Genomic DNA, 13,524 nt, shown 5'->3' on the forward strand with positions numbered 1-13,524 from the left:
ACACACACACACACACACACCAGCGGTTTCTTCTTCTCGAAGACCTCATCAGCTTCATTAGACCATGTTTGTTGTAACTGCTATTTTCGTCAGCCACTAAGATGTATTTATACTCGTGTGTTTAAGTCTTAATCATCAGGTCTGCCCTGTCTGGTGATCAGATCTTTTTCCAGAATGAGCAAAGCATGGAAACATTCACCAAAACCAAACCATCATTTGACAGCCTCTTCTCTGTTGAGCTGCGAGAATATCTGTCATGTAAGCGCTATTGCGCCTCCTTGTGTTTGAAAAACAAAACTGCCAGTGATCGTTTTTGGAGCTAAATCTTTTTTTCTGTTTCTGTCTTCAGTGTGGTTATTAAGGCAAACCAGGAGAAGTTTAATGTCCTAGTCTCTGTGAGCAACAGTAAGGACAATGCTTACAACACCAAAGTCATACTAACCTACTCTGAAAATATCAACTATGTGAAAGTGGAGGTGAGTTCAGCTTTCATCAACTTTGATATTTTTCGCAATGCATCAGCAATATTTAAACATTATGTCATTGTTGTGTAGCATACCATCGATGTTTTGTCAGTTCATTTTGGTTTATGATACTGTGGTGACAGGCCTAATATTTGTGAACAGTCTCGCATACTGTATTGTATCTAATTTTCTTTTTCCTACTCTCTTTCTTTCTTTCTTTCTTTCTTTCTTTCTTTCTTTCTTTCTTTCTTTCTTTCTTTCTTTCTTTCTTTCTTTCTTTCTTTCATGAAGCCTGTAATTGGTGATAAGAGGGACCTACTGTGTTCACCCAACAACACGAGGGTGTCCTGCGCGGTGGGCTATCCTTTCCTCAGAACAGCCATGGAGGTAAGGTCCTCACAGCTGGACTCACACGATGCAGAGCACAGTACATCAAGCGACAGCAACAACATTGTCCATTTTAAAGTGTTGTACTCCTACTCCATTTGAAGTGAATTTATATAGCCAATGTATCCACGCCCATTCCTACTCCCTCGCTGAATATGAACACATTCTTAATTCCTAATAAATAATATAGGCTAAATGATGGGGGACCCCGATTCAAGTCCGGTCGGGGTCATTTCCCGATCCCACTCTGTCTCTCTGTCCCACTCGCTTCCTGTCACCATCTCAGACTGTCCTATCAATTAAAGGCATAAAAGCCCCAAAAAATATATTTAACAAAAAGATAATATAAATGTTGTTTCCCTTTGTTGTTTTTTCACCATCACAGAAGGCATTCCGTATCCACTTTGAGGTGAACCCAGCTCACATTCAAAAGGACATCATTATCCACGTCGAGGCTTCAAGGTGAGACAACCTTTTTTATCCAGGCATTAACAAGACACCATGTACGTATGAACTACCAATGTCCAGGTCAACTCTTGAGAGAAAATGCATTCAAGCGAAGTAAGATCCCAAGTCATGAAGGTAGATCGCAGACGTGGATGTTTAAATATTATTTATTAACAGACTAACTTTTTCGACATGATGTCTTAATCAGTCTCAAGGTTTCATCAGGTTGCAAGTCATTTGCCAATTTTGCCATTGTCAGGTCTAAAGTCCTCAAAATTGGCACTTGAGACTGACTTGAGTTCCAAGTAATGCGACTCAAATCCACACCTCTGGTGGGTAGTACTCAGGGGATACTTCCACACAGCTCCTTAATGCACGCCGTACCTCCAGTGGCACGCTGTAATAGACATTGAAATTGAACTACCATAGCACTACAATACTATTACACAACACAGGCCCTTTAGTAATACACTACGACTTAGTCATTGCCATACTGGTAACAACAAATGTATAAAGCCGTGTCTTAAGGGGTTAAAGTTTGGAGATTTGGAAAGGCAATACTATTAACATACTGTACAATATCCGTTAAAGAGCCTCCGAGCTGTCTAACCACCCCACATTTGTCATGACTCTATTGTCTTGTTAAAAAAATATCCACATTGGGGCTGAGATGCACATCACATTAATGCCCCCTATGGGCTGCTACAGCATATCCACATTGTTTAGAGGTTTATAAATGTGCTTTTTCTCTTGCTACAGTGACAGCGAGGAGTCTGCGTTAGAGGACAACGATGTGGACATCATCATTCCCGTGCAGTACGAGGCCAACCTCAAGTTCACCGCGTGAGTCGCACCGCTCACATCACTTATTGCATCCACCATTAATCATATGGTCCAATACTGCCCCCTGTTGTACAAATGCGCATAGTGCAACACAGAGTTGTCTACAGTTAGTCTACAGAAATGACCAAATATGTGACTAGCCTAGCATGGTTCTGACCATCCCATAATACTACCATTTCATTTCATGTTCATGGTCTGGAGGTTGTTTTGTCAGAACACCGGCCAAATCCTGCCTCTCAACATCGCTCCACAGAAAAGAGATACCAGACGTAGTGCGGAGCCAAGTCTCTTGACGGAAGTACGTAGGATGGTGCGAGAGGCTATGACTAGCCTCCATAGATGACTATTCTGCCACCTGAAATCAGATCTGGTCTTGGGCCTTGTCTTGATTTCTTGATTAAGAAAGAGATTTGCACACTGGTGTACTGTACTATACTGATCAGTTTAGTAGCCTCTTAGTGCAGATGGGGTCGCCGGCGGGCCTATTCACTATTTGCTGGAAATACTCAACTACATAATAACAACATTTCTATGACATTACAGAGAGCCTTAAGTAACAGGATATAAGACATAAGCCTTTTGCACAGAGCCTATGTCATAACCATACTGTCACCAAAATTGCAATGGTTAAGATAATTGATATAACAATCACTAACTAGACAATTACAATAGATCACTAACTACTGTAACTATTACCAAAGGCGGATAAAATTAAATATGTTTAAGATACCGTTTCGGTAGTTCTAATCTGGACATGAAGCTGGTTCCAGCATTTGTCCGCATACTGTATTACTAAATGCCATTCCACCTTGTCTGGAGGCAGTAGAGGAGACTAAGAAGACCTAAGACATCTATTAGGATGATATTGATCTTGCATATCTAAAATATATTTAGGGCCTAAGCCATTGTAGTGACTCATAAACTATCAGAAGAGTTTTAAACTCAATTCTAAATCTCACCGACAGCCAGTGTAATGACCTAAGTACTGGCAAACAACATCCAACATTTTTCGCTGTAAATGACTGGATAGCTATGGAATTCCTTTTTAAAAAATGGTGTATTCTCTGTCTCCCTTCAGAACGAAACACATGAAAGAGGACCACATTGTCATCAAGGAGGGAGATACATACCCAAGAGTCTTTAACCACACCAGTGGGATTGGGGAGGAGATGAAAGTCAGCTTTGTGGTAAGCGGGCTTACTGTATAAAAACACACACACCCAGACACAACATCAAGATGTGCTCCACAGCATGAATGCATAGTTCACTGGTGACAGCTTTACCATTGGGATGAAAATTACTCCGTTTATGTCTACAATAGGGTTGGCTGAGTATGTAGCCTACTGTATGACAAAGCCTTGAAAAATAATAAATTTCAAAGTGGTTTGTTTACTGCGATAAAGAAAGTAGCCAAGTTGGAGATCAATTTGGTTCCACAGCTGAATGTAAACATGTACAAACCCCAACTCCGGTGAAGTTGGGACGTTTGGTAAACTGTGAATAAAATCAGAGTGGTATCATTTTCAAAACATGCAATCCATTCATTAGATGGAGAATAGTGCAAAGACAACATATTAAGTGTTAAAACAGAGAAACAATATTGTTTTGGGGGACATATGTACTCATTTCTAATTTGATAACTGCAACACGTCTCAAAGAAGTTGGGACGGGGATCAGTGAAATGTAATAAACATCCAAATAAGATCAAACATCAAAGAGGAACATTTCAAAATGAATTGTACTGATGGACAACATGAGTGTCCAGGTATAAGACCATCACAGAGAGGTTAAGTCACTCAGAATTAAAGATGCAGAGGGAATAATTACCATAGTTATTACATACATTTTTGAATTCCCTTTGATGTACCATGATTGATTGTACATAAGACATATTTTTGTCATTAAAATCATTGTATAGATTCATGACATCATGAAATATATATTAGATGAAGTCTCACTCTATCCCTCCAAGAATTACAGCTATTGAAAATTTACCATGTTAAGAATGCTTCATGTGTGCAAATGATAGAGGGCTTTAACATTCTCCTACACACCTGAGCCCACTTGAAATAGACCCAGAAGACATGGGAAACTGTCCTTTGCTTACAGAAGTCAGCAGAAGTTGCAGAAGTCTTTTTGAAAATAATAGAGTCTTACACACCATGTGCTACAGTGAAAATGGACCATCCAACTTTGTGTTAGTGCTAACTTCAAAAGTCAGCCTCCATGATGGTATGGGGATGCAGTAGTGCATGGGTTAAGTTGTTCTCGCTCATCTGTAGAGTTAAATACAATGCTGAATGATATAAATGGGTTTTAAACAGCATGAAAAGCCACTCAAAAGTCTTCCTCGACATTTGCTGCATTTTATTGTCATCGTCCCAACTCTTTTGAGACGTGTTGTTTTAACATATTCATGAATATCCCCCAAAACACTATTTTTTTTCTTTGCGCCATCTAATGTAAGAATCAGACGTTTTGAAAATGGCAGTATTTTGTTATTATTCAAAATTTACCTTGTGTCCCAACTTCTATGGAGTTGGGGTTTGTATGTTAAGTGTTCCATAATTCATGCGAGGAAAGAACAGTAATAATGTCCATTTGGTCTGAGGCCCACTCACAAGCTTGACTTGTTTTGTTTTGTATTTTTTATGTTTAGGGCTTCTTTGCCTTTATTTGATAGGACAGTTGGAGATGGTGACAGGAAGTGAGTGGGAGAGAGACAGATAGGGGAGGATCAGCAAATGACCCGGGCCAGAATTGAACCTGTGTTGCCGGCGTAGTAACCCAGTGCCCTAGCGTTAGGCCACGGCAGGGTCACAAGCTTGATTTTTGACTTTGTTTTTGATTGCAGGTGGAGAGGGAGGCTGATTTTGAGATCCCGGACCTCAGGCTCACCGTTTTGTTTCCAGAGGACTCCCCGATGAAGAACAAGCTGCTCTACCTCACTCACGTCTCCTCCTCTCCGGTAACGTGACGCCTGTTCCCTTTCCTCTCTTCTAGGTAAATGCTGCCCATACGGGAAAGTAAAACGTACAAAACGGTTCAAAATATATATCGACACTACATATACAGTAGCTCACTCCTTTCACCAAAGCGCTCCAGGGCATCGAGGATCCAGACCAAAAATTAATTACGAAGTATTTCATGTGTTCTGGTAACACCAGGCTAGCACTGTGTATAGGATGGTGGCCAGAGGAGGTCTGGCAACTATCTGTATGCTGCTCATTGAAACTGCTGCCTATTCATGAATATTTACTTAGTAATAAAATAATATTTAGTTGTATGACCAAAGTACAGTAAGTTGTGCAGCTAAAAGTGTCTATTTCTAGAAACTCAAAATGGTGGACATGGAGAAGAGCCCCCTTTTCATGTATGAAAAGTGTAATTTTCACAGTCACTTAGAATACTTAGAATTTGATGGGTAAGCATTAATGAAAAGGGTGATTTTGTGAATGGGCAGCATGAATTCTGGAAATTAACTGCTAAAAATATTAAACAGTGCACCTTTAAGAACTTTGTCCGTCTCCCATTGAGGCACCAGAGGAGAACACAGAAGCGCATGGAATCACTCCTTTGTTGTTAAAGTCAATGACGCACTGCGTTTTACCACGCCTGCCCAAATGATTACACTGATTAGCTTTCTGTATCACATACTTAACCCCTTAGGCGAATGTACGGCGTACCTCCAGTGGCATACTGTAATAGTCATTGAAAAGTTACCATAGTACAGTACTACAATTCTATGACATAACACAGGGCCTTTAGTAACACACTAAGGCTTTGCCATTCTGGTAACGATACATTTATAATGCTCTGTCTTAACGGGATAAGTTATGCCAGCACTGATAATCAAGTCAACAATGGCGGCAAGGCAGGGCTTACTTTCTTCATCGTGAATGTGTGATTTACTTTGTGTGCCTCTTGAATCGATTCTCTGAAGCTCGCCCACTTCTTGAAGCATGAAGGAACAGACTCACTTTTCTTTTTCTCCATGGTGTTGTCTCTCGTCTCACTAACAGGGAGTTTCCTGCCGTGCAGAGGAACGCATAAACCCAGAAGGCATCAGCCCCAGAAAGGTCTACACGCCAAAGCCCAAAAAGGAGACCCTTGGTCAGTTCATTCTGGTAAGTTCGTTCTGAACGGGATATGTGACCGATGTGATGTACACAATCTCACACACACGCATGTCTGCACACTCACTCACTCTCTCTCTCTCTCTCTCTCTCTGTCTGTCACACACACACACACACACACACACACACACACACACACACACACACACACACACACACACACACACACACACACACACACACACACACACACACACACACACACACACGTTTGCGCACACACACACACACACACACACACACACACACACACACACACACACACACACACACACACACACACACACAACACACACACACACACACACACGTTTGCACACACACACACACACACACACACACACACACACACACTGTACATATACTGTATAATCGCACACATTCTTATACATGCGCGCACGCACGTACACACGCACGCACACACACACACACACACACACACACACACTCTCACACTTTTTATTCTCTCACCCCCCCCCCTCTCCCGTTATGTCTGTTTCAGAGTTGTGCACAGCTGACATGCTCCAGCTTCACCTGTTTCCTGCCCTCCAAAGCCAACAAGAGCCAGGTGGACATCACGCTCAGGGTGTGGAAGCCCACCTTTGTCGTGGTGAGTCTGCCTGCTCTGCTGTTACTTCATCTTTTCTCCAAGGGTCCCCATGCCGTGTGTATGTAGAAGTCTTTTCTCCAAGGGTCCCCATGCCGTGTGTATGTAGAAGTCTTTTCTCCAAGGGTCCCCATGCCATGTGTATGTAGAAGTCGGACATCATTCCGCCATATTGATGTGGGGGAAAATGCGGAGGAGGCGCCGGTAACACTTTACTTTACGGATCGCTAATGGTAATTTCATGTTAATTTCATAGTTATTTCATAGTTATTTCAGGGTAATAACTGTTTGTTTTTAGTAACAACAGCAAAATAACCATACAGTTTCCAGTGCATTGTGTGTGTGTGTGTGTGTGTGTGTGTGTGTGTGTGTGTGTGTGTGTGTGTGTGTGTGTGTGTGTGTGCGTATGTGTGTGTGTGTGTGTGTGTGTGTGTGTGTGTGAACAAAGTGTCACCGTGCTGCGAGTCATCAGGGTGTCACCACAATGCACTGGAAACTGTATGGTTATTTTGCTGTTGTTACTAAAAACAAACAGTTATTACCCTGAAATAACTATGAAATAACTATGAAATTAACATGAAACTAGAAATGCATTCTCACAGAAAATGCTGGAAGCGGGCTTGCCTTTTGGGGCAGAGATGAAACAAAGTACTATTGAGAAAACAAAGCTAAAAGAAATCTTGGAAAAACTCCATCCACCCAGTCAGAAGTTATGGGCCAAACAATTCAGCCATCTTGGATTCAGCCATCTTGAAAGTGTTGTAGCTCTGCGTTTTGGGGATATACTAAATGACATACATGGTATTTTAAGTTGGCTAAGGAACACTGCATATGATATAATTTTGAAAATCAACATGGCTTCGAGCGGGATTAGAACTCACAACCTCCATATCTGTAAACCAACCCCTTTGCATTGATATTTAAATGACATACGATACATGATATTTGAAGTTGGCTAAGGAACACTGCATATGATATCATTTTGAAAATCAACATGGCTTCGACTGGGGTTTCGAACCTCAAACCCCCATATCCCTAATTCAGCACATTTGCCATTCATACTAAATGACATACATGGCATTTTAAGTTGGCCAAGGAACACTGCATATGATATAATTTTGAAAATCAACATGGCTTTGACTGGGGTTCGAACCCCCAACCTCAATATCTGTAATTCAGCACATTTGCCATCCATACTAAATGACATACATGGCATTTTAAGTTGGCCAAGGAACACTGCATATGATATAATTTAGAAAATCAACATGGCTTTGACTGGGGTTCGAACCCCCAACCTCAATATCTGTAATTTAGCACATTTGCCATCCATACTAAATGACATACATGGCATTTTAAGTTGGCCGAGGAACACTGCATATGATATAATTTTGAAAATCAACATGGCTTTGACTGGGGTTCGAACCCCCAACCTCCATATCTGTAATTCAGCACATTTGCCATCCATTCTAAATGACATACATGACATCTTAAGTTGGCCAAGTAACACTGCATATGATATAATTTAGAAAATCAACATGGCTTTGGGTGGGGTTCGAACCCTCCACCTCCATATCTCTGATGCAGCAGCATGCATTACCACTAAGCCAAGCAGCTAGCTGTCATGCACAGTCCAGCAAGACTATATTACATTGCATTGCAGAGCTGAACAACAGACTTCTAGAATGGTTGCTCGCACCTGCTCGTTAAGAATAGAATCTTGAGACAGTGACAGTTGAAATGGAACCCTTCACTGGCTGCACCTGTTGTGATTGACTGAAAGACAGTTAGTATTGAGTTCTAAACTGGGGAGAAAATGAGAATGAGTTTTTTGTCTTTACAACATCGTTGTAAAAAAACTAAAAGGAGTTGGCACGTGTCCTTTTCACAGATCGGAGTCATGCTTGTGATCTCTCTAACAGTCTTTGAATGAAGTTTATAGGTTACATTTTTCAGGCACAAATGGACCTCCGTGTGGGACATGCGCTGATCTCTTGAAAAATGCACTTTTCGAAAGACTGGGATTCTCCATAGACCCAGGCCTGTTTTTTTTTACAAACCTGCCATTTAAAAAGTATTGGGAGTTGGGAGATGAAACTTTGACAATTTGGAGACATCCCATAGAGCTCGCTAACAACGCGTCAACTAAACTTCTAGGTGAAAGTGTTGATGTTTTATGACCGAAAAAGCCTCCTACACTCTAATCTCTAGAGTGGCGGAACCTTGGTTCATGGAGGTTCCACCACTGTTTTCAATGGGGACCCAGGCTTTAACAAAATCGCCAAAAACGGGAAAACGACAAGAGACACGGAGAAGCCTATAACTATATGCGATCTCCAAGCCGAGCCGGTCGTTTTAGTGTTTGAACGGTGTCTCTATCTCGAAAGGCCTAGGAGGAGATCCATTTTCTATTTTACTGCTGCCCTGCACAAGACCAATAAATAATAAAAGAAACAGGACTTAGAGATTACTATAATCGGGCCTTGCTCTGCAAGGGCCATGCTCTGCATGGTCCTTGCTCCGCAAGCCCGCTTAATTACCACCTTATTAGCGATCCGTAAAGTAAAGTGTTACCGAGGCGCCTTTGATACCAAAGATACCAAAATTGGATACAAACTTGTTACTTTCGACTTCTCTCCTGCTGTAGAACGTGGTTAGGTGAAGCATTCTTAAACCACAATGTTTTGGCATTATCCCTTCTTCATTTATGACACTCTGACTAAAATTGGTAAAGTTGTTAATGTAGGAGGAGAGGAGGGGTTAGTGTTAGGATGTGTTTGATAGGCATGCCATCTATGGAAGCTAATAAACCTGTGTTTTACATTTTGCAGGCTGAATACTCGAGTGTTGGCTTGACGGTGAAGGGTGAGCTGACCAACTTGAACACAGACCTCTTTATTTTACCTGACAACAACATTGCTCGAGAGGTGAGTATTTATGGTGTATATTTATGCATACGCCGTACAGTACACAGATGGCCACACAGCGCTATACACTATATTGTTGCCCAGCCTCATAACATGCACCATTACACCAGTTGAGCACTTTACTACAACGACTTACTTGTCATTGAAGAAACTTAGTACAGTAGTAGGCTACTACTATACTGCCCTACAATATCAGAACGCAGTATCTTGAAAATGGTCGAAAATGGGTTTAGACCGGAAATTGGCTTTAAAATACCTTCTTTTTCTTGTGTTAGAATTTTTTGGCCCAACTTGGTCCCGTTTCGGAAAAAAACGCAAAAAACTGATTATACTGCGCTTTTTGGTTTTAGGAGGTTACGTCGTACTAGCCAAGAACGCAGTATAATGAGCATTATACTGCACTTCTCCATTGACACCGTGGTTTTGGTGTAGACAGTAATACCACAACAGAACGCAGTATAATGATTTTTCAGCTAAAAAGTAATGAGAATGTTGGTTTTTTTGCTTTTTTCTTGTGTGCATAAATTTTCACCATAAAAAAGTATTACATGGAGGTGTCATCACCACTTTACCTCCAACACAGTCGCGTGGACAGAAAGGAAACTTTAAAGCCTTTTTTCTCAGTTTGCCATTTTGAATTATACTGCGTTCTGAAATTGTAGGGCAGTATAGTACTACTAATATTATACTACTATGACATTACACAGAGCACTTGTGCGAGTTTTGAATACGTTTTAAATGTGTCCCATATCTTTGGGCCACCCTGCATACATGTAGACATTTTTGGTCAGTTTATACAGATAGAGATCGTTTAGAATCTGCTCATGGTCCATGTGACAGGCTGACACATTGTATTCTCTTGGATGGCACTCAGGTCAAGGTGCAGGTCACCAAGGAGGGCGTAGGGGGCGTACCGCTGTGGATCATCATCCTGGCCATCCTTATAGGGCTGCTCATATTGGCACTGGTCATCTTCACCCTATGGAAGGTGGGTCGCCTCCTTTTCCCTGTGCCAGCTTGCCTTGCAGTAGCCTCTTACTGCAGCAGGGGTCGCCAGCGACCCTATTCACTTGCTGAAAATGCTTAAATACATCATAACAACATTGCTATGACATTACAGAGAGCCATAGTGCTGTGCTAAGGGGTTAAAGGGGCACTGTGTAGGATGGTTGCCAGGAACTATTGGAACACTGCTGCTCATTGAAAGTGTGCTGAATATTGCTAAATTTGATCTCTTCGTTAATGTTTATTTACTAGTATGACCAAAGTACAGTAAGTTTTGCAGCTAAAAATGTCTATTTTTGGGAATTCAAAATGGCAGACAACGGAGAAGATCACCTTTTTTCATGTATGAATGAATATTTAGAATAGGATGGTGGTGGTAAGCAGGGTGCGATTTGTAGGGGGGGATGGTGGGGATTGTCCCCCCTTCTGGTTTTGATACCTCCACTTTTCTTACAGGATTTGAATATTTGCGGTATGTAACTCCATTGATAATGCTTAAAATCTGAAACTTATCCCCCCTTCTGGGTCTTCAACAAATCGCACCCTGGTGGTAAGTACTGTATTCATGAAAAAGGTGACATTTATGAATGGGCGGCACGAATTATAGAAATAAACTATACAAATATTACACAGTGCACCTTTAAAGTGCTTTCCACTCTTTGGGAATCAGCTCATTTCCCTCCTCCCCTCGAGGTAAGTACTTGAGTTTTACCTTCAACATTTCGCTTTACTCCTTTACTCCAACTCCCATTGTCATTGTGACACAGCACTCCACAGCACACAAGTGAACACTGCACACTGCACACAACGAAATTGCATTTATGCCTCACCCGTGCAAGGGGGCAGCCCTCAGTGGCGCCCCATGGGGAGCTGTGCGGTGGGACGGTACCATGCTCAGGGTACCTCAGTCATGGAGGAGGATGGGGGAGAGCACTGGTTGATTACTCCCCCCACCAACCTGGCGGGTCGGGAGTCGAACCGGCAACCTCTGGGATGCAAGTCTGACGCCCTAACCGCTCACCCATGACATTTTCGTCTCCAAGCTTGTTGATGTTACTCCTTGCATGATGATACATGCATGATGATACATGCTTGCTTTGAGGTACAAGTTACGCTGCCAGACTCATATCAGAGAATGGCTGGAAGAACCCTAGAAAGGCAAAACTCAAATTCTGAACTCGAGGGGAAGGTTGGAAAGCTTATTTTCAGTTGGATGGAATGTTGCTAAGATTAGTCATTTTTTATACTGTAGGCTACACAGCAAAGTCAGGCTGTGTGTAAACTACTGTATATCCGTTTAAGGTGTTCATTGGGAACATTTTATTTTCTTTCTCTTTTTTTCATTTCTCTGACAAATTCCTGTTAAAACTCAGTTTGAAAATTACAGTATGCTTAACCGACAGTGATGGTCAAACTGCATCCTGAAGCTACAATCCAGTATGCTTCAATTTACCTATCCAAATTGTCATTCGGAATATGGCACTGGAGTGTACACGACTGTAGCTTCTGAGTCCAAGTTGCCCATCAGTGATTGTTGCATTTTCTTCCTTCGTAGTTCAGAACACTGTTGTGACGCTTCTTTCCCTTCCTTTCCTTTTTTGTCTCCTCTCCCATGCCCATTACTTTGATGTGATGTTCGACGCTCTCAGTGCGGATTCTTCAGGAGAAGATCCATGGAGGAGATGGAGCAGCAGAAGGAAAAGATGGACGATTGAGAGTCCCTTGCAACCTCACGGTGCACAGTAGACGGATTAGCCCACCACATGGTCAATTTTGCAGTGTTGATTCAAGACTTTAAGACCAAGAGTCGAAATGAACACTAATAGTGTTGGTTCAACTCCTCCTCAGTGTTGAATTCATACTGCACAATTTCCTGTACACCCTTCAGCCTTCACGTCATGTGCCTCTTCCACACCACACCACACCGCCAGGGACTGGCCTGTGGTCCTCACACGCTGCCTGATCTCCACACAGAGAACTTTGAGGCTCTCAAAAAAAAACATCAGAGCTTCAGATTCGGAGGCTATATTTAAAAAAAAAACGCCAAAGAGACGCTCTCCCAGCACCACGAGCGAGATTTGTCCAAAGATGTCCAAAGATTTTTTTCCAGTTCTCACTGGATCAACAGCAGTCGGAATATTATTGAGGGTGGCCCACGATGGCTCCCTCAAATTTGACGTGTCACCACCAACCAGTAGGTCCTGCTGTGTCTCTGTGTACACATATGTATGCGCTCAATGTTCATGTCACTGTCCACACTTCTGTGTTTTTGTGGAGTGCGGTTGGTCCGTCAGTCGGTCGGTCAAACGTGTTCCTGGTCACGCAACTGCAAGGTGGCACAAAAGAGGCTTTTTCCTTCTCTACCCACACCACAGCCCTTTTCTGAATAAGCACAACAACAATGGTGCTTACAGTGTTGCTCTAAAAAATGCTCCACATGCCCCACATGCTTGACACGCCTTGCGCCGTGAAGTGATTACACAAGATTACAACCTTACTTTACTTTACCAGCCAAGTCCTAAGGATCGGCTGGGGCCTCTGCATCTGTGTGAGGCCCAGCTAGGACCAGCATCATCATTCATCCTCAAGGATCATCATCATAGAGACCTCCTGCTCTGCCACACCATGGCGTACAGTACTGTACAGTTTGCAGTGTTATTTCAACACTATTCTGGGACGGTTTAGTGTTAATGCAGCTCTTTGAGTATTTA

At 42.2% G+C, this 13,524-nt stretch overlaps 1 protein-coding gene across 1 annotated transcript in view; it reads left to right on the plus strand.

Moving 5' to 3' along the window:
- The window catches only part of itga1 (integrin, alpha 1), a 117,635-nt gene extending 104,345 nt beyond the window's left edge, over positions 1-13,290 (plus strand). Inside the window, exons 20-30 of the mRNA XM_063210160.1 lie at positions 350-476; positions 756-851; positions 1,237-1,313; positions 2,058-2,141; positions 3,220-3,328; positions 4,996-5,109; positions 6,164-6,268; positions 6,780-6,887; positions 9,713-9,808; positions 10,683-10,796; positions 12,463-13,290. Coding sequence (XP_063066230.1) covers positions 350-476; positions 756-851; positions 1,237-1,313; positions 2,058-2,141; positions 3,220-3,328; positions 4,996-5,109; positions 6,164-6,268; positions 6,780-6,887; positions 9,713-9,808; positions 10,683-10,796; positions 12,463-12,528 — 1,096 coding nt within the window. The 3' untranslated portion in view covers positions 12,529-13,290. The remainder of the gene's footprint in view (positions 1-349; positions 477-755; positions 852-1,236; positions 1,314-2,057; positions 2,142-3,219; positions 3,329-4,995; positions 5,110-6,163; positions 6,269-6,779; positions 6,888-9,712; positions 9,809-10,682; positions 10,797-12,462) is intronic.
- The last annotated feature ends 234 nt before the right edge of the window (positions 13,291-13,524 follow it).

This window comes from Engraulis encrasicolus, chromosome 11 (genome assembly GCF_034702125.1).
Source record: "Engraulis encrasicolus isolate BLACKSEA-1 chromosome 11, IST_EnEncr_1.0, whole genome shotgun sequence".
Classification (NCBI taxonomy): domain Eukaryota; kingdom Metazoa; phylum Chordata; class Actinopteri; order Clupeiformes; family Engraulidae; genus Engraulis; species Engraulis encrasicolus.